Genomic DNA, 22,347 nt, shown 5'->3' on the forward strand with positions numbered 1-22,347 from the left:
TATGAAGTAGAAATCCTTGGATTTGTTAAAATGACTATATAAGAATGAGATTTAACAATTGATAACCAATTAATATTGGTTATGAATGTAGGCTCACAAATGCTTAACTATTACTACGTAGGCTAAATAATGCCCTAATTAAACCATTTACACAATTATTTTGCAAACTCTTTTTTATGAGAAACTTGAGCTCTAATTATGCTCAAACCTTTACTAGCTCTCACCCTGGGAAAGTTTTCTAACCTCTGTATGCCTCCATTTCTTCAGCTGTAAAATGTGGATAATAATATAGCCCCTACCTCTCCAGGTTGTTGTGAGGAGAAAGTAAGATAATATTTGTAAAGTGCTTTGTAAACCTTAAAGCACCATGTAAGTGCTAGCTATTATTCATAGATAATTCAAAGATAAATGTATCTTGTTGTTGTTTTATAGTCTGTTATTGAATTCTAAAACATTAAAATGTAGGGTAGTCTGAATTCCAGTTTTGGATTACTTACACACTACACATTTTTCTATATAGCCAACTTTTTTCCTCCTTGAAATTATTTTCTTAAAGATCTAAAATGAATTTCTCACTAAATAAATTGTTCTATACTACTCTCCTGATTGCTTAGGTAATGCATGGTTTTGAGCTTTCCACTAGATGGTGCTACAAAACCAGATAACTGTTCTTGCACTCCCGAAGGGTGACTTAAACAGTGTTGAAATGTGAATAAAAGTAGGACTTGTATTTCAGAAAATATTTTTGAGGCTGACTTCTTGTATAGAAAGTGATTTGGTTTTATATGTTAATACATTAACCCCATCAATTTTTATAGAGGCTTAATTGCCCAAGGAAGGATATGTTGATCTAATTGGCCAAAAAAAATCCCAACAACAACAAAAAAAGAAAGATGAGAGAGACTTTAATAATAGTTCTTTTAGGTTTATTGTAATATATGATTTCATTTTTTTCACAAATAAGCTGGGATTTTTATTATCTCCTTTCCCTCTTAATTTATAAGTTGTATGCTTGGCAATAGAATGCCAGAATTGTAGTCAGCCAGAAAATTCTCAGGGTACAATATAATTTCTCTTAAAGAATAATGATTTATTTTTACCTAAATGACATGTAATAATAGTTGAGTGCTATTTATATCTGGAGAATTTCATCTTTACTTTAAAAAATGTATTCAGATTCAACAGTCTTATATGGCTAGACAAGAATAAATGATTTATACATATTTTGCAGAGCACCAGCAAATGATAAAGCAGAAGGGAAGAACTGTTTTCAAGACTTGAGAAGTCTTTCCTGTTGATGAGTCTTAAATACTATCATATAGAGGAACATTCTTTAAGAAAGTCTCAGATAAGAGTAGAGCTGGAATTAGGCAGTACTCAGGGAAAACCAAACTATACCATTATGGTTTTATAGTACACAGTAGATATTTTTCATTTCTAATTCAAAATATCATGCTTTAAAACTTGTTCTGAGTTACAGAGATGATTTTTTTCCCTTGTCTATCCAAATTCTAGAGAATCAATATAAAAAATTAAAAGATGATTGGTATAAGTATCAGAAATATTAGGATGCTTATTCTTGGACTCTGACTTTAATTTTTCACAACTTCATAAACTTTTGGTCAAATAACTAATGTTTTGTTTCTTCATTTTTTGTTTCTAAAGCAGAATTTTAGAATGGCTTTAAATATTCATAGATTAATCAATGCAGATAAAATGCTTTCCTTTCAAGATTCATCTGATGCTTTTATTTGAAAAGAAATGAGTTAATTTTATATTTATTTAAATACTATTTGTTTTCATCATAATTTGATGTTAATTTGTTTAGGATGTGAGTTCAGATTTTTTTCTTTATATTATCCAGGAACTGTCTTTTTTTTTTTTTGGTGAGGCAATTGGGGTTAAGTGACTTGCCCAGGGTCACATAGCTAAGTAAGTGTCAAGTGTCTGAGGCCGTATTTGAACTCAGGTCCTCCTGAATCCAGAGCTGGTGCTTTATCCACTGTGCCACCTAGCTGCCCCCAGGAACTGTATTTTGTAATTTGGTATTTATGTAAGGTTTTTGCTTTTTTTATTAAACCAGACCTCTGATTTCATAGTTACAGGGAAGCTCCTACTGAAGAACTTAATTTACTAATGCAGATCAGTACTTTCTTTGCAACTTAGAGAATTTTAGAATTGCCTGGGACACAAAGGTTAAATGACTTATTATAGGGACACAACTAAGATCTTGCAGAAGTGGGACTTGAACCCAGATTTTTCTGACTGATAATAAAACTCTTATCTTGAAACTGTTTTTGATGACATTCTTTTTTTTTTTTTTTTTTTGCGGGGGCAATGGGGGTTAAGTGACTTGCCCAGGGTCACACAGCTAGTAAGTGTTAAGTGTCTGAGGCCGGATTTGAACTCAGGTACTCCTGAATCCAGGGCTGGTGCTTTATCCACTGCGCCACCTAGCCGCCCCGATGACATTCTTTCTCTGTAGATGGTAATGATTTTACATCTTCTCTAAAAGTCATTAGTTTGAACTCCAGTGTAAATATATAAATTGGTTTGTTGATCTGAAAAGAGGTGAAATTTTCTAGTTTTCTCTGTGGTACTTTTGAGTAGGTAGCTAAGCAAATAGTATTAGTATAAAGTAGATCTATAGGGTTGTCCAGCTAAAACCATCTATTATTCTTTTATGGTATTTTTTTCAATTAAGTGATAATTTTCTATTTAAAATTCCAAAGGTTTAAGTTTTCTAAATTGTTTAATCATCTTCCTAAGTGAAGATTCAGCATAATTAGATATAGTACTGCTTAAAGGCAAAAGGAAGACTTGAATTTCTTGTGACTCTTAATGTGTTACAACCATAGTATTGTTTTATGTTATATTTTAGACTTCTGGCAAATACATTTTTAAAGTATTGTAGTTACTTTTTTTTCCCTTGAGACTTCTTTCCCTTATTTTGCATCCTTTCCCTTTCATTTATGTATTGTCAGTCATTTTTTTCAATTTTACATATGGGAGAAGAAAGGTTACTTTATGATAAGTTATCAATAGTATAAGGTGAAGAAGTATCATCTTTTCCTGATGGATTTTTAGTATTAGAGAAGTACCTTGGCCCAAGGGGACAAAAATAAAGCCAACTTTTAAAAATACTTAATGATTTTCCTCTCTTACCTGCCTTCTGGTAGATTGTCGTTCATGTACAATGGCTTAATTTAGAGTTAGAATACATTTGAGGGTGTAGAATATTAATACAAACATCTTCCTATCTATGTCTTTAGGAAAGGCCTATCCAGTCCTCTGAAAGGCAGTGATATTAATTATGTTTTTAAACTTCCAGGCATTATGACATACTTGAAGAACGGGTCCCTTCAGGGCTCATTGTTGACTACCACAATCTACTGTCTCAGTGTGAAGAAATTTATAGGAAGTTTTTAAATCTGAGGAGCAGTATATCAAATGGTGACTCTGACACTGAGTTGGAAAATGTTTCCATGGCAGAAGGGTTAAGGCTGTATTCTGAAATAGAACAGCTGAAACAGAAGTTAAAACTCATTGAGAACCCTCTTCTAAGGTAGTGTATTACTCTTAGAATGATAATATTCACCACATGGCTCTTGTTGAGAACTGACATATATTTGATACCTTTAAGATACGTGTTTGGTTATCAGAAGCACACTGGCATTCAAGCAAAAGGAGTTCGTCCCACTGGTAGAAAGATAACCCATGTTGTATCAACTTCCATGATGGCTAGTCTGCTGCATTCTCTGCTCAGGGACAAGCTTTATCTGGAGTCTCATGAAGAAATGGAAATTCAGGTATGTCCAGGTATATAAAATAGTTCAGATTTTTACAAAACCTACACATGATTTCCTAGAACTAGGACCTACACATAGGAGGTTCTTAATGTTTGTTGAACAAATGTATTGTCAAAATTCATCATCAGTGGCCATTTGTGTTTGATATCATATATATCAAAACATTTTTTTTTTTTTTGCGGGGCAATGGGGGTTAAGTGACTTGCCCAGGGTCACACAGCTAGTAAGTGTCAAGTGTCTGAGGCCGGATTTGAACTCAGGTACTCCTGAATCCAGGGCCGGTGCTTTATCCACTGCGCCACCTAGCCGCCCCCAAAACATTTTTGTTAATGATATATTATGATTTTCCAAGTTGAGATTTGAAATTATCTGCAACATCTTTTTCATGCTGCTTCGAGTTAGTTTAATATTTTTTTCTTTTCTAGTTTCATAATGACCCACTGTCAGCTATAAATGCTTGCTATGAAGGGGACACTGTCATTATTTGTCCTGGTCATTATGTGGTAAATGGCATGTTCTCCATTGCTGACTCCATTGAATTAGAAGGTATGTATAAAAGATCACCTAACCAACTGATGTGCACTGCACGCTTAAGAGAAATAAGTTACCAGCCTTGACTAGGGTTCAAGAATATAAACTTAGTGTTTGAATGATTTCTGTGAAAGTTTCTGGGTGAGTTGTCTTAAAATCTATCTTAGGCTTAAAGTTGGTTTTTGAGTAGTTTATTCTTTATAGTCCCATATTTTTGTGGTGTATTTGTGTTTTGGAAATATATTTGCAGACACAAGATGTAAAAATGGAAACATTTTTTGAAGAAACACTCCAAACATTTTCTAGGCAAATTGTGTGTGTTGAGATTTCATTTTTACAATTTATATCTGAAGTGGTTTTAAGCTTAGGGTTTCTCTTGATCTTCTGGCTTTCTCTTCTTTCATACATGTTGCAGGCATTCTATTGTAAATTCAACTTATTTCCCTGAGAGAAAGATGGGTATCATATTTTGGGAGTTGGCATAAACCAAACTATTGTTATTTCATTTAATTCTTTAAAAGCTTGGTGACATTACACATTTTCTTTGTACCTTGACTGATGTGTTCTTTCTTTAAAAAATTTTAACACTGAAAGAACCTGTTTAAAAAAATAATAACTTAGTAACATTTGGTCTTAGCATACATTTGGAGTGACTTCTCAATTTGGGTTATTTTACAGTCCTTTATCTTTGTCCAGTATATTTCCATAATGTGTCAAATATAGATGCACCTGTTCCACTATTTACCAAAACAGCTTCAAGTTAGCAATAAAACTTGTAATGCAAGAAACCATATATCATTTTGGGGCTTCTGCAGCTGTTCACAAACTGCTTAAGCTGTGTTCTTTATCTTTATCTTGTCAAAACTTCTTAATGGAAGGAAGGCTGGGAGTTTAATTTCCTGCTGTTCACCACTACATCATCTTATCCCCCTTTTTATTTTATGTGTATAATTTTCATTCTCTTCCTCCTTTCCTACATTTGATTTATAGAGCTGTGTATGTATAAATAACACATCTGCAAAATAAATCACTGCAATAAAAACACCTTTTTCTTTAGCATGGTGAAAATAATATTGGTATCATGGATTGTGTGGTAGATGAGAAGATTTCTTGAATTGGTGAGGAAATTATAGCATAATTGCTAGAGCATAATAAAATACCCATAGAGAATCCAAATAAAACCTTTTAGGGATGACTGTTGGTAGCTATGAGGGGAAAGGAGTGTGGATTTACTAAATGGGTATTTTTGGAAATTTGTAGTTTACTTGACTTGTTTCTTTGATATAAATAAATAGAAGTTGTAAGTACTTAGGTTTTGTATTCTACTAGCAAGAAATTGAATACCTACTGGCTTATATAATAAGTTCTTCTCTTATCACAATGTAAACTCCTTGAGAGCAAGGATTCTCTCATTTTTTATCATTATATTTCCAGCACCTGTCATGGTGCCTGGCACATAGTAAATGCTTAAATGCTTATTGATCATTAATGTATAGATCTGATTGCATTATTCCCTTGCTCAGTATCCTTCACAGATTCTCTCATATATAAGGTAAAATATGAACTACTAATAATGGCATTAAAAACTTGACATATAGGGGGCAACTAGATGGTATAGTGGATAAAGCACCAGCCCTGGATTCAGGAGGACCTGGACCCGAGTTCAAATGTGACTTTAGACACTTGACACTTACTAGCTGTGTGACCCTGGGCAAGTCATTTAACCCACATTGCCCCGCAAAACCCCCCAAAACTTGACATATTCTGGTTCCAGCCTGCCTTTTCAGTCATCTGTCACACTAATCCACTTGTATTATTCTATATTCTAGCCAGATGGAACTTCTAGCTCTCTCCTGACTTTGTCCTGCCCTCTTTAACCTCCATAAATTTGCTTTCAGCATTCCTCCATTCTTGGAATGAATTGCTTCCACATCTTACCCTCCCTTTTTTGAAATCCTTAATTTTCCTTTAAGGTCTAGCTCAAACTACTACCTTCTCTATGACACCGTCCCATTGTCCGTCCCTGTTTCTCTGTCTCTCCTCAGAAATAGATGTAATATATTTTTCCTGAGTCTCTTATGTCTTACTTATTTATCCACTTAATGCATCTTAACTTGCATGATTATTTGTATATGTGTCATTCTTGGCAGCTAGATTGTGCAGTGGATAGGGCCTGGAGTCAGGAAGACTGTGTTCAAATGTGGCCTCAGACACTTCCTAGCTGTGTGACCCTGGGCAAGTTACTTAACCCTGTTTGCTTCAGTTTCCTCATCTGTAAAATAAGCTGAAAAAGGAAATGGCAAACTACTCTGCTATCTTTGCCAGGAAAACCCCAAAGTGGGGTCACTAAGAGTTGGACACGATTGAAATGACTGAGCAACAGCATTCTTTCTACTAGCCTGTAAGGTCCTGGACTATATAATTTTTCATCTTTGACTCCTTAGTTCAAAGCACATTGCCTTGTGTATAGTAGGTGCTTAATATTTGTTAAATTCAGCCAATGCAGGGTATTGAGAAAAGTGTACTCTCGTTTTTCATCTTTTATCTTAGAAGAAGTTATTTATGCTTTTTGTCTTTACAGATATGTGTATTATGTGGGGTCTGGGTAGTGAGAAGTGTGTTCTTCAGGTACCTCAGGAGTAGCTGGCCAGCTGGGACGTCTATGCAGAATGGTCTGATTCAGGGTGCTCTCTGATGGTTGTCCTCCCAGGCTGAGCCCTACAGGCTTCTGAGCCTCAGTTCAGGGTCAGAGCAGCACAGCTACAGGGTCCAAAGATCCTTGGCTAGACCCTGCAGCAGGATCCCATTTCCTTGTCCCTGCTGTACACAGCTTCAGGTTCTAGGCTTCCCTAGATATTGGCTCAGTCCTGGTTTGTGAAGTGGAAAACTTCTCTGCTTTGTGCTTAAGGCTCAGTCTGCTGTCTGGATCTGTTTTCTATTGCCTACAAGCCTCTGGCTGTGGGGACCTGAACTGGTAAAATACTCAATATCATTTCTTGGATTTCTTGATCATTTTCAAGACTGGTATGCTTTTTTTTTTTTTTTTTTTTTTTTTTTTTAGTGAGGCAATTGGGGTTAAGTGACTTGCCCAGGGTCACACAGCTAGCTAGTAAGTGTTAAGTGTCTGAGGCCGGATTTGAGCTCAGGTACTCCTGACTCCAGGGCCGGTGCTCTATCCACTGCGCCATCTAGCTGCCCCAAGACTGGTATTCTTTTAAAAATTCTTGTTCGACTGGTTTTGAGAGAATTGAACTGTTCCACTGCTATGCATCCCACCATACTGAAGGGTGGCTCCTCCTTTGTCTTTATATCATGGTTATTTCCTTTCCTTACTCTGCCCAGACTGAACCCTATCTGGTGACAAAGGAAAGCAACCAAATTTCTACTGTAGAGATGCTCCCTTATAGTCTCTTCAGGTTTGAGGTATGTTTTGTTGTCTCTTCCTAAGGACCATCACTGGTTTTTGAATTACTTATGGTGTAACTTCTTTTTCATGATCTTGTTGTTTGTGGTGTTGTAGTTATTATCTATATTCTTTAAGTTCTGCTTATTTTGCTTAGTTCATATGAATATTCCACATTTCTCTGAATTTCTCATGTTCTTCATTTCATGCAGCACAATAATATCCCATTACATTCATATACCATATTTCTTTTTTCTTTCAGTTATAACCCAACTGCTGGGCACCCACTTTGCTTCCAATTCTTTGTTATTTCAAAGAATGCTCCTTTGAATGTGTTCTGGTATATATTGGACCTTTATTTCTTTCTTTGTGTTCCTGGAGGCAAATGCTTAGGAGTGGGATTGCTGCATCTAAGGGAATAGATATACTTAGTCATGACTTTTCTTTCATGTTTCAAACATACCCTGAATGATGGAGCTGCTCCAACATCTGCTGTTAGTGCCTTGCTCCAGTCTCTCCAGTACTGACTCTTACTGTCATTTTCATTTTTGCCAATTTTCTTGGAGTGAGCTAAAAACTCAGAGTTTTGAAACTTGTATAAATCATACTATTAGTGATTTGGAGTATTATGCTTTCATAGTTTCATTTATAATTTGCCAGTTTTCCTTTAAATATTATTTATCTATTGGGGAATGGTTCTTGGTGTTATTTTTTCCAGTACCCCACACATTTTGGATATCAAGCTTTCTATTGTTAATAATTCATGTAGATATTTTCCCCTGACTCTTCTATTTCTCTTCTAAATCTCTTTTAATTTATTCTTTCTAAAGCCTTTATATTTTATGTAGTTAGACTTTTCTGTTTTATCTTTTGATAATCTCTATTCCTTGATTCTCAAATTTTCCTGGAACATTTACTCTCTCTTTCTCCCCAGTATATCCTACCTTGTATTATGCTTTTCTCTGTATGTGTCATTATGCCAGTAGTAGAATATAAGCTTCATTTTTATTTTTGTAGCTCCAGTTCCTAGAACAATCCTTTGTCTATAGCAGGCATTTAATAACTGTTTGAATTGAAATGGAGTGATTGATCGATCATGCACATTAAATCAAGGAAATAAGTAATGGTCTAGAGCCTTGCAAATAGTACCAAGATCCACTGATCCTTTGATGCCCTATTGTGCAGTAAAGATGACGCTGGGTATTTGAAAACCATTACTTTAGAAAGAAAGCTCTGACAATATCCTACCAAGGTAGAATAGCCTGGATGAGTTCAAAGGTGAATCATCAAAAGGTTGACCACAGGGTAAAAAGATTTTTTTATCCATATCAGGTCATGGAGATAATTACTAAGGTGTGGGTATGTTATCTGTGTCAGTGAAAGCAACCTGTTGAAATTACAGATGTTTTGTATTATTTGAAGTAAGGTCTCAATTGTTCCAAGTAAGGCAATCTTAATCAAGGCCTTCCTTTTGTTTCATTAAAGTGCAACTTAAAAATTTACCCACTTAAATATGCAAATTTGGATATGTGGAATATACAAAAACACTTTCTTGTGTATTTAGTGCATAGTGGTACGTTCATACTTAAAATCACTGAATTGAGGAATTAAGACATGAGTAAGAAATTCTGCTCCTGACCTGTCTGGATATGCTTTGAGATGAAACAAACAAACAAATACATACTAATGCCATGCACAGAACATCTTTTTTTCCATAGTTGACCATTCAAAGGGCCTGGTATGTTTTCTGTTTTTTGAGTGAGATTCGTGGAAATCTTAGTCATAAACCTTTTAGCTATGTAACAAGGCAGGAAAGAGGATTTTAAAGATTTGAAAATTGAATAGTTGGATTATGACCCTAATAGAATGTCCACATTTTTCTTTTCTGTTGTAGACGTTATTCTTTATTTAGTGCCATAACCACTGAAAATGTTGTGTCCATGTATTATGCTTTTCTTTCATATAGAGTGGAATTAGCAAATGTTTTGATAATCTTTTTTCAGCATTTTGGAGGAAAAACATTAAACATAGTGCCTTGCATATAGTAGATGTTCAATAATGAAGGGAGGTTGGATTTTTTTCAATAATGAAGTGTATGGTTGTTATTAAAATGTATTGATTTGATTTAATATTTTGAGAGACTCGGGTTTGCCTTTTTAACCTAATTTAGACTGGTTACTGTATCCTTTTGATTCAATTTTTTATATTTAAGAATTATAGCAATTTTGTGACCAAGCTTGTTAGTGACAGTGATTGTTTCTGATTTGATTTTCTAGCAAATACCCAGATGGATGTGGCTGAAAGTCACAAGGAGTAGTTTGGGGAAAATGTTAGTGCCATTAGGTGACTGTAACGATTGGAATAACGCCACCTGCTGGATACTTACTGTAGAGGAGTTCTGCCCATGAAGGGAAGGTCTTTGAGGGCAAGACCAGGAGTCAGGAAGTGATGCGGGCTAGTGAGAGGAGGAAGGAAGAGACTGGCGCTCAGTCTCGCGCTTTTTCCTGGGGACGCTGGCGGAGAAGGGAGCTAGAAATGTGCTCTCCCTTTAATAGATAGGAATCTAGGCCTTTCTCTCTCTCTTTACCAAATTCTTATTCTCCTTAATAAATGCTTAAAAGTCTAACTCTTGCTAAAGCTTATAATTTATTGGCGACCACTCATTAGATATTTTAGACAGACTAGCTAGAATTTTAGCCCTTAACAGATGGCAACCACGAAGGGATGTCTCGCGCTTTTTCCTCCCACTAGCCCGCATCACTTCCTGACTCCTGGTCTTGCCCTCAAAGACCTTCCCTTCATGGGCAGAACTCCTCTACAGTAAGTATCCAGCAGGTGGCGTTATTCCAATCGTTACATGTCAAAAGGGAAACTTTACAATGAAGAACCAGTGGACGGTATCAATTCTTTGCTCAAATTAAACAAATTGTTTATCTAAATTCTTGCTGGATTGACTGGTTTTATAACTATGATTTAGAGTCCAATGAATCTTTCAAATTGAGTTTATATTTTTCCAATTCATCTTTTTTCTTTCATCATAGGATATGGTCTGCCAGATGACATTGTGATAGAAAAGAGGGGAAAAGGAGACAATTTTGTAGATTGTACAGGTGCTAATGTTAAAATAGCAAATGTGAAATTTGTTCAGCATGATGCTGTGGAAGGAATCTTGAGTAAGTATCTGAATTTATTGAGCTTTTAACCTTTGAAGAAATAGTTGGTGTTTCTTTATCAGAGTAACTAGTAAAACAAACCCTTAAGTTTGCATTACCTTTTAGTGAGTGGATGGACTGATTATTTTTATATTTAGAGTGTACAAGAAAGGAAACTTCTCAAAAAGTGTTTGAAAAATAGTTCATGATAAATTGCTTTTGTGTACTTGTATATTTGGCCCAGTTTTCCTTAACACACTTTTAGAATTCTAATACTTGTAATCTGTTTCTTTCCCTTAGGTTTAGCTTTCATCTTAAATTGGGACCGCAAGCTGCCATATTACTTGCCTCCCATGATCTATAGACTCTTTGTAGAACTTGTAGTTTGCTTCTTTATCCAGGATATTCCAGAAAGGTTAACATACCCACTAATGGAAATTTAAAAACTTAATTTTGTCTTTTTATGGCCATGAAAGTCCCTCTGTGTGTTGCGTCTGCATGTTAGAGAACAAATAAAAAAATTGTCATTTACCTGGTTGATAATGTTAGAATTGTGTTGTGTGAAGCATTGTTATCATCAATTTATAATTTAGTTTGGGGTATTTATCTCATGGAGACTTTAATTGGAAGCCCTCTAAAACCATCTAGTTTATATGTTAATATTAGAAAAGGCAAGATAACTTCTAATGCAGCTAACAGCAGATGAACATTTCCATCACAGGCATTCACCGTGGCAAGACCACATTGGAAAACTGTGTGTTGCAATGCGAGACTACAGGAGTAACAGTTCGAACATCAGCAGAATTACTAATGAAAAATTCTGACTTATATGGGGCCAAGGTACGGTATACAACACGTTTATTTATTATAAAGCCACCCAAATCCTTATTTTTAACAAACCAACAAAATCAAATGACAAAAGTTAAATAATCTTATTGAGCATTTTTGAAGAATAGAGGAAGAAGAAAAATAAACCCCTGAGTTGAGGAAGTTAACTTGCAGAGACATTTAATCTTTTAAAATAATGTTTCTTAGTTAACTAGCTCTTATTAGCCAAATATAAATCATTTCAAGTTATTGAATTTCTGTTTTCTTTCTGCACCTAGGTTCTCCTACTTCCCTAAGTGGTTGGTTAGTGCAATTTATTTATAGCAATTTGATGATAAGACCAAATTTTTCCATTTGATCTCCATATAGCCTAGTTTTATTCTGTTGAATAGCCACAGGCCATATAACTACTTCTAAGCTGATATTTGCCAGGAGTCAAAAGGGGAAAGACTAAGCAAGAGTGAATGGCTTGGCATAAGGAGTTACTACTAGCTGAAAAATAGCTTGATGTGATGGTCATAGTGCCTTGTGCAAAGCCTAAGATAGTAGGTGCTCAGTAAATGATAATACTACATTTGTTCATAGCATGTTTTTTTTTTTTTTTGTTTTTTTTTTTTGCGGGTCAATGGGGGTTAAGTGACTTGCCCAAGGTCACACAGCTAGTAAGTGTCAAGTATCTGAGGCCAGATTTGAACTCAGGTACTCCTGAGTCCAGGGCCGGTGCTTTATCCACTGCGCCACCCAGCCGCCCCCTGTTCATAGCATGTTAAAGTTTACAAAACCCTTTCCTCATAGCAGCCCTGAGGTTTTAGTACAAGTATTACTAAACACATTAAATTTTTTTTTTCATTTGTCAAGCATTTAATTTTTTCTCTGTTCGGCCTCTGTCACTGAAAAGAAATACACAATTCTTGTTTCATATAAGCATGATCAAGCAAAGCAAATTTCCACATTGGCCATGTCAAAAAATGAGTTTCTCATTTTGCATATTAGTCCATAATCTCTCTCATGAGGTGGCCAACATTCTTCATTAGTCCTTTGAAGAAGAATCATGGCTGATCGTTGATCAGAGTCCTTCTTTCAGAGTTGTTTGTTTTTACAATATTGATGTTATAGTATAAATTATTCTGCCTCTACTCTGTATCAATTTGTACAAGTTATCCCTGGTCTCCTGTTTTTAATTACTTATAGGACAATAATATTCTGTTACATTCATAGAACATAATTCTTCAGTCACCCCCAATTGATGGAAACCCTGGTAATTTCCAGTTCTTTGCTACTACAAGAAGAGCTGCTATAAATATTTCTGTACATACTGGTCCTTCTTCTCTTTTTTGATTTTTTTTGGAGTATAGGCCTTATAGGTCAAATGGGATACACTCTTTAGTAACTTGGGGACATAATTCCAAATTGCTTTCTACACTATTTAGACCAATTCACTGTGCCAACAACAGTGTCTGTTTCCCTGTAGCCCTTCTAATATTTGCCATTTCCTTTTTTTGTCAGCTTTACCAATCTGATGAGTGTTAGGGAGAACTTTGGAGTAGCTTTAATGTGCATTTCTCCAATTAGTGATTTGTAGCATTTTTTCTTATGGCCTCTAGATGACTTGGATTTCTTTCCCTTGAGAACTGCCTGTTCATATCCTTAGATTATTTATCAATTGGGGAATAATATTTATTCTTATAAATCTGAGTTAGTTACATGTCTTGGAAATGAGGCTTATCAGAAAAATATGCTACAAAGATTTCTTTTTTCCATCTGTGTTCCTTCTAATCTTAGCTGTATTAGGTTTTTGTGCAAAACCTTTCAAATTTTATATAATCAAAACTCCATTTTATTTTCTGTGGTTCTCTCTGTCCCTTATTTAGTTGTGAACTCTTCCCTTATCCATACATCTGAAAGGTAATTTCTTTCTTATTCCTTTAATTTATTTATCTATGAATTTTTATATCTATATCACACATCCATTTAGAGCTTATCTTGGTATAAGTCATGAGGTGTTAGTCTAAACTTAATTTTTACCATATTGCTGCTTATGAATTGTTGATTGATGGATGTTGCTATCTAATTTTCACAGCAGCTTTGATCAAATACTGGATTTTTATCCCAGTAGCTGGGGTGTTTGGACTTATTGAACACTAGGCTACTAGGTTTATTTGTTTCTATGTGTTGTATACCTAATTTGTTCTACTGATCATCTAATTTTTAATCAGTACCAAATTATTTTGACAATTATCTTTTTTTTTTTTTTTAGTGAGGCAATTGGGGTTAAGTGACTTGCCCAGGGTCACACAGCTAGTAAGTGTTTAAGTGTCTGAGGCCAGATTTGAACTCAGGTACTCCTGACTCCAGGGCCAGTGCTCTATCCACTGTGCCATCTAGCTTCCCCCACAATTATCTTTTTATAGTATAGTTTCAGATCTAGCATTGTAGACCTTCTTCCTTCCCACTTTTTTTTTTATTATTTCCCTTGAGATTCTTGACTTTTTGTACCTCTATATAGTTTGTATTTTTTATTCTAGTTCTCTAATGTAATCCTTTGGTAGTTTGATATGATACTGAATAAGTAAGCTAATTTAGGTGGTATTGTCATTTTTATATTGACTCAGCCAAACTCTGAGCAATTAATATCTTTCCAATTATTTGTCTGTTTTTTTTTCTATAAACAGTGTTTTGTAATTGGTTTATTTATGTAATATTTGTGTATATCTTGGTAGGTAGACTGCCAAATATTTCACTCATTTTTTAGTTGTTATTTTAAACAGAATTCTCTATATCTTCTTGATAGATATTTATTGGCAATATGCAGAAATTTTGGGGATTTGTGTGGATTTATTTTATATCCTGTAGATTTTCCAGTTTTCTTTTCAATTATTTTTAGTTGAGACTTTGGAGTTTTCTAAGTGTGCCATGATATTATCTGCAAAAACCAGATTTTGTTTATTTTCTACATATGTTTATTCTCACAATTTCTTTTTCTTTTCTAACTGCTATAGCTAGTATGTTTAGCATTTTGTAAAATAAGAGTTATGATAAAGGACTTTTTTAGTTCTGTACTATTTACCATATTTTTAAAAGAAAATATTTTTAACATTCTTTTTTTTAGACTTTTGAGTTCCAAATTCCTCCTTTCCTTCCAACCTTTCTTTTGCCCATTCAGAGTCAAATAATATGATATCCACATGTAAAATCAGCAAAACATATTTTCATATTAGCCATGTTGCAAAAAAAAAAGAGGAAGAAACAGAAAGTGAGAAAAAAATGCTTAAATCTATATTCAGAATTTATTACTTCTCTCTTGAAGTGGATGACATTTTTCATCATGAGTCCTTTGGAATTGTCTTGTATCATTGTTTTGATCAGAGTTAATGGTTAAATATCATTATAATATTGCTGTTACTGTGACACTGTTCTGGTTCTGCTCCTTTCACTTTGCATCAGTTCATGTAAGTCTTAGGTTTTTCTGAAACCATCCTGCTTGTCATTTCTTATAACACAATACTATTCTATCAAAATTATATTCCACAACTTCAGCTATTCCCTAATTAATGGGCATCCCCTTAATTTACAATTCTTTGCTACCACAAAAAGAGCTGCTATAAATATTTTTGTACATATAGGTCCATTTCCTTTTGATCTTTTTGGGATACAGATAGTGATGTTGCTGGGTTAAAGGCTATGCATAGTTTTATAGCCCTTTAGGCCTAATTCCTGATTGTTATCCAGAATTATTGGACCAGTTCACAACTCCACCAACTGTGCATTAGTGTCCCTATTTTTCCACATTCCCTCCAACATTTATAATTTTCCTTTTCTGTTATGTTAGCCAGTCTTATAGGTATGAGGAGGTACCACAGAATTGTTTTAATTTGTGTTTTTCTTATCAATAATGACTCAGAGTATTTTTCATATGGCTATATAGATTTCTTTTTTTTTTTTTAATTTTTTTTTTTTTAGTGAGGCAATTGGGGTTAAGTGACTTGCCCAGGGTCACACAACTAGTAAGTGTTAAGTGTCTGAGGCCGGATTTGAACTCAGGTACTCCTGACTCCAGGGCCAGTGCTCTATCCACTTCGCCATCTAGCTGCCCCTATAGATTTCTTTTTCTGAAAGCTGCCTGTTCATATCCTTTGACCATTTATCAGTTGGGGAATGGCTCTTATTTTTTTTAATAAGTGTGGCTAAGTTCCCTATATATTTGAGAAATGGAGCCTTTATCAGAAAAAAAACTATAAATTTTTTTCCTGAGTTTCCTGCTTTCCTTCTAATTTTGGCTGCATTGGTTTCATTTGTATAAAATATTTTTATTTCATATAATTAAAATTACCCATTATACTTTCTGGGATCCTTTCTATCTCTTGTTTGGTCATAAATTTTTCCTTTGGATAGATCTGACAGGAACAATTTTCCATGCTCCCTTAATTTGCTTGTATCACCCTTTATATCTAAGTCATGTACCCATTTTGACCTTGTCATGGTATACAGTGTGAGGTGTTGGTCTATGCCTAGTTTCTGCTAATGTGTTCTCCAGTTTTCTCAGCCGTTTTTGTCACGTAGTGAATTCTTACCCCTAAATTTTGGATCTTTGTACTGTACTATTTACCATGTTAAGGAAAGGTCCATTGAGCAGAAATGGGTGTTGCTTTTTGTCAGAAGTTTTTTCTGCATCTCTTGATATAATCATAGGATTATATATATATATATATGTATATATTTAGCATATACATATATATGTATAGCTATATATACATGTATGTATATATTTAGCATATACATATATATGTATAGCTATCTATTTGTGTACATGCACATGTATACATATCTATTTGCACAACACATGCATTCAGGCCCACACACTTCATAGATAAAGAATCAGAGGCTTCAAGAGATAAAATAACTCACTGTCAGTTCTAAAGCCAGCACCGGGCAGAGTAAAGACTTGAACCTATGTCTAAGAATTATGATTCCTGTTAGCTTCCCTTGATTTCATTTTCTGCCATTTTGTTGGTATCTCTGTAGGAGTTAGGATGTGGGCCATTTTTGTCTCTTTTCAGTTTATAAATGGATTTTGTGACCTGTGTCTAGCCTCTAGGTGAAGAACCTTGGTAAATTGCCAAGATGGTCCTTGCATTATCTGTTGCCAGATTTATATTTTGCTGGCATAGATTTTGAGAATGGAACTTTAGACATTATGACCTGAGTTTGAGTTTTGACTCCTATTTCTAACTGTTGACTTGGACAATTGCTTAACCTGTCTGGGCCCCATTTTCCTCATTTGTAAAGTGCTTTCTCAGCACTATTATACAATCATTTGAACCCAGCAATCACCTTTTTACCAAAATAAGGTATCAGAGGGGCAACAATAACCTATAAAACTTCACTCACTTATTTTGATTTCCCCTCAATTGAGTTTGTTGGAATTGAGTGGTCATTTTGAATAAGTTTTGTGTCTTCTAAGGAAATTGTTAAATAACACATTTTATAGAATCAGAAAATTGATCTGCCTTGAATGAAAGAAGCCAAAACAGGGATCAAGTGTTGAAACTCTAAGGCAGTGTCTTGTGTGTGAAGGCAATAAACATTGTCATACAAACTGGTGAAAACAACAAATGGAAATGTTGATTAGGAATGCCTAATAAAATTCATTTGTAAAGTACTTTATTTGTAGTTTTTTAAAAAGAGATTAAATATTAATGATAATCTAGCTTTATATCTCTGCCTTTTTTCATTTAGTTTTTTAAACTGTGATGACTAATATCTCAAACTAATTTATAGGGTGCAGGTATAGAAATATATCCAGGGAGTAAATGTACTTTGAGTGACAATGGGATACATCATTGCAAGGAAGGCATACTAATTAAGGTGAGTGTAAATCGAAGTATGCTCTTTTACAAGGTTAGATTGATTTCACTTATTGAGTAGTTGTTTTATTACATTCCTTTGTTCTGTTGCTTTTGGGTTCTGAAAAACATTCACAATGTATGAATTTCAATAATATCAGTAGTTGGTGATTGGAAGTTTTATGTCTCTTATAGGGAATGTTTTTCTTTTCCCTATATCTCTAGATAATGGAACAGAAAATGCTGTATGTCATTCAGAGCTCAGTCTGTGCTGTAACATATTAATAAGCTTAGCTTTTTACTTTATTTTTAGACTAGCCTTGAAAAAAGTGAGGAGAAGATTTTAAAATCAGGCAGTGTTGGATGTGACAGTTCCTTAAAACATTTGTTTTCAATGTCACAGGACTTCTTAGATGAGCATTATGACATTCCCAAAATTACCATGGTGAATAATGTCATACATAATAATGAAGGCTATGGTGTTGTCTTGGTGAAACCCCAAATTTTTTCTGACCTGCAAGAAAATGCTCAAGATGGATCTGAAGGTACTCTATTAATTCTTTAATACAAAAATACAGACCTAATGCCTGGGCTGGGTGAAAAAGTGGGGTCCTTATCTGAATACATCACATCCCCCTCTTTTAGATTATTTACTTCTTTAGAATAGAGACTGTGTTCTTTTCGATTTTTGTATTTCATTAACACTTAGAACAGTCCATAGTAGGCAGTTAATGTTTGTTTTGATGAGGAAGGGCTTTGTTAGCTGTTCCCAACATTGTGGGGATAGATGGAGGTAGATGGTCAGAAGAATCAGGAAAACAAAATTGGGGGGGGGGCAATTGGGGTTAAATGACTTGCCCAGGGTCACACAGTTAGTAAGTGTTTAAGTGTCTGAGGTCGGATTTGAACTCAGGTCCTGCTGCCTCTACTTTTTTTTTTTTTAAGTGAGGCAATTGGGGTTAAGTGACTTGCCCAGGGTCACACAGCTAGTAAGTGTTAAGTGTCTGAGGCCGGATTTGAACTCAGGTACTCCTGACTCCAGGGCCGGTGCTCTATCCACTGCGCCACCTAGCTGCCCCTTTCTACATTTGCTTTTTTTTTTTTTTTTTTAATTTTTTTAAAATTTTTTTTATTTTTAGTGAGGCAATTGGGGTTAAGTGACTTGCCCAGGGTCACACAGCTAGTAAGTGTTAAGTGTCTGAGGCCAGATTTGAACTCAGGTACTCCTGACTCCAGGGCCTGTGCTCTATCCACTGCGCCACCTAGCTGCCCCTCTACATTTGCTTTTAATCAACAAGCATTTAAGTTCCTATTATGTGCCAGGCACTGGTTAGAGGCTGGGGATTCAAGTTCAAAGAATAAAGAAATTCCTACTCATAAGGAGCAATCTAATGGGGAAGATAAGTACAGATATAAATATATACAAAATAAATATAAAGAGGAATAACAAATAAATACAAAGCGGTTAAACACAAAGTTGGTTGAGAGGGTAGGCACTAGGAATTGGCAGGATCAGGAAAGGCTTTATGCTAAAGGTGGTATCTTAGCTGCATCTTAAAGGAAGAGGGGGTTTCTGGGCTGTGGTGAGGAGAGACAGTTGCCAGTCCAAAGACACCTCGATGGGAGATGGAATGAAATTTGTTGGGAACAGAGAGAAGGACAATTTGACTGGATCCCAAGGAAGGAGAGTAATATCCTTTGAAGATAGGTTGGGGCCAGGTTGTATAGGGTTTTAAAAACTAAGCAGAGGAGTATATTTTTTTTTATTCTTGAGGTAATAGGAAGCCACTGGTGTTGATTGAGTAAGGGAGTCACACAGTCATCTCTTTTTTTGGGGGGGGGGTGCAATGAGGGTTAAGTCACTTGTCCAGGGCCACACAGCTAGTAAGTGTCAAGTATCTGAGGCCAAATTTGAACTCAGGTCCTCCTGAATCCAGGGCTGGTGCTTTATCCACTGTGCTACCTGGCTGCCCCCAACACACAGTCATTTCTTAAGGAAAATCACTGGCAGCAGTATGGAAGAGAGCTGGGGAGTGGTGAGAGACTTGAGGCAGGGAGGCCAAATAAGAAATCATTGAAATAACCTTGGGCCAATGGTTCCCAGTGCTTTTTGTTCCTTGAACCTTTTTCAGCAGCAACAAAGAATGTTGTGAACCTCCGGGGTAATTTAATATACTACTTAGAATGTTCTTTGCAATTATTTACTTCTTAAAGCACCATTAAATCATTTTTAGCACAAACTCTTTGGATTATCATTGAGTGATAACCACTGATAGAGGCAGTTTGGTGATGAGGACTTGAATTGAAGTGATGGCTGTGTGATTTGAGGGAAGGGGTGTTGTAGAGGGAGAAACAGCAAGACTTGGTATCTAATTGGATCTGTGGGTGGAGAAAAGGAGGAGCTGGGGATAAATAAACTCAGGTTTATCCTTAAAAATGAAGCTGTGAACTTGGGAGAATGGAAGGAACAGAATGTCAATAGAAATAGTGATATTTGGAAGAGGAAAGAGTCTGGGGTGAAAGATGGTTAAAAGTAGGATCAGGTAGGGGCAGCTAGGTGGCACAGTGGATAAAGCACTGGCCCTGGATTCAGGAGGCCCTGAGTTCAAATCCAGCCTCACACACTTGACACTTAATTAGCTGTGTGACCTTGGGCAAGTCACTTAACCCTCATTGCCCCACCAAAAAAAAAAAAAGGAAAAAAAAAGGTAGGTTCTGGAAGACTCTGAGGAGAGAGTGTGAAGGAGGAAGAGAGCAGATCGAAGGATTTAGTGTTAGAGAGGATTGTAGAAATCTTGGTTCAACTACTTTCTGCAGATGAGGAAACTGAGATCCAGAGGGTTGAAGGGACTTGCCCAGAGTCAGAGTGTGTCTACAGCTTGATGGTGCAAGCAAGAATAGGACTTGCAGAGAATTCTTTCCCCAGGTTTTTCCATTTTTCTTGCATATGAAAACTAGAGTTAACCCAATGCTTTTGGATGGTTCACCTAAGATATCAGGGCTTCCTGGCCTGAATCAGTCCATTGCTTATTTCCAAATGGTAGAGAAGGCTTTGACATTGAAGTGGATATGTAGGAATTTAAAGTTCAGGTCCTCTTGTAGAGCAGAAGAGCCAAACACTCAGGCACGATTAGGCTCCTGAGTTAAAAAGAAAAGGAATGAGAGCCTGGTGATATTGGGAAGGCAAAGAAATCTTAATCTTATTGGTAAAAAATCTAGTCATGAAATTAAAAATTCTTAGAATTGTTAGATGATAGAAGAGATCTTGGTCAGAACAATAATTTGAAGTTATATTAGATGATTATGTTGAATATTTACATTTTAGTTGATTTAGTTTTTATGTACAACTTAATTTCGGTTAATTTGTTCTTTTTTCCCCAAGGAAATAAAATACTTAAAGTTCCGACAAATGAAGAAGAAGGTGCAGTGGAGAAGGTGGGACAAGAAGAGCCAATGCAGTATGCATCTGGTGAATTGGGGCTGTATGCAAGACTTGACCTTTGTGAGCAAGCTGAACAAATAGAAGGCAATTGTGAAATTGTCAATGAACTGGTGGCTGCTTCCACGAGGAAGGGCCAAATGAAAAAGAAAAGATTAAGTGGCCTGGGCATCACCGAAGCTGATGATAACCTAATGTCCCAGGAGGTGTTTGTTTCTATTGTGGGCAATCAGTTCAAATGGAATGGGAAAGGACGTTTTGGTACTTTTCTTTTCTGATGGAAATTGATGCTTAAAAATGTTGGATTTGCACATGCTACTGTAGTAATCACTGCTGTTCTCATAGGTAGCTTGCTTCATGCCTGGTATTTTGTATTTGTTATTCCTTTTGTATTTGAATGAACGCAACAGTATTTATTCTTATCTGCAAATGTTGCACAGAAATTATTCTCCTTTTATAAGAAAGGTGAAAAATAAAGAGTTTTTAAAATGAGCCTTGGTAGGAAGTGGAGTTGGGGCAGGGATCACTTGCCCAGAAACTCTGCTTTCCTTGTATTGTAATTGACTTTTATTGAGTACATTATGTAAGTGGGTAGTGTATAACACTTTAAATCTAGCTATTGAGGGAGGGGACTGGAAACAAGGGGCATGACCAATAGAGCAATAGGAGATTTCTTATCCTTTTTATTTCTCAATCCTGATTGTGGATCTGATTTCTGTGCGGTAGGTTGCTTATAGGCTATGTTATATAGTAAAAGCTTTTATGATTAGGAAGTTGCCTACCCTAATCAAACTCATTTTTGTAAGAATGAGTAGGATTGGGGCAGCTAGGTGGTGCAGTGGATAAAGCACTGGCCTTGAATTCAGGAGGACCTGAGTTCAAATCCAGCCTCAGACACTTGACACTTACTAGCTGTGTGACCTTGGGCAAGTCACTTAACCCTCATTGCCCGGGGGGGGGTGTGGGGGGGAGAGAATGAGTAGGATTTTTTTGGAGGGGGGGAGGCAAACTGTGTAATCATCAAAACATCCATAGATAATGTACTGATTTTGAAACAGAACTGTGTCATTAAGAATGTGCATAGAACTCTTTCACTATTGCTGAATGTGAAAAACTAAAAGCTAGTGCTTTTCTTTTACTGTGACAGTATTCTGACCAATTTTTTTCATTTACCTTTTTCAAGATGAAATGAAATAATGTTAACATATCTATTTTGGGTTCATCTTCTTGATAGGACGAAAATAAAAAAAAACACTTGTGTATTTGAAAAATTTATAATGTAACATTAGTATGCTTCTCAATTAAAATTATAAAGAGATTATATTGAAATTTGAATCTAGTC

The 22,347-nt window shown here is 35.6% G+C and overlaps 1 protein-coding gene across 1 annotated transcript in view; it reads left to right on the top strand.

The window, feature by feature from the left end:
- The window catches only part of SHCBP1 (SHC binding and spindle associated 1), a 37,644-nt gene extending 15,751 nt beyond the window's left edge, over nucleotides 1–21,893 (top strand). Inside the window, exons 6-13 of the mRNA XM_043987053.1 lie at nucleotides 3,332–3,565; nucleotides 3,644–3,809; nucleotides 4,235–4,355; nucleotides 10,785–10,916; nucleotides 11,617–11,735; nucleotides 17,502–17,588; nucleotides 17,970–18,111; nucleotides 20,949–21,893. Of these exons, the coding sequence (XP_043842988.1) occupies nucleotides 3,332–3,565; nucleotides 3,644–3,809; nucleotides 4,235–4,355; nucleotides 10,785–10,916; nucleotides 11,617–11,735; nucleotides 17,502–17,588; nucleotides 17,970–18,111; nucleotides 20,949–21,283 (1,336 nt within the window). The 3' untranslated portion in view covers nucleotides 21,284–21,893. The remainder of the gene's footprint in view (nucleotides 1–3,331; nucleotides 3,566–3,643; nucleotides 3,810–4,234; nucleotides 4,356–10,784; nucleotides 10,917–11,616; nucleotides 11,736–17,501; nucleotides 17,589–17,969; nucleotides 18,112–20,948) is intronic.
- The last annotated feature ends 454 nt before the right edge of the window (nucleotides 21,894–22,347 follow it).

Source organism: Dromiciops gliroides, chromosome 2 (genome assembly GCF_019393635.1).
Source record: "Dromiciops gliroides isolate mDroGli1 chromosome 2, mDroGli1.pri, whole genome shotgun sequence".
NCBI lineage: Eukaryota > Metazoa > Chordata > Mammalia > Microbiotheria > Microbiotheriidae > Dromiciops > Dromiciops gliroides.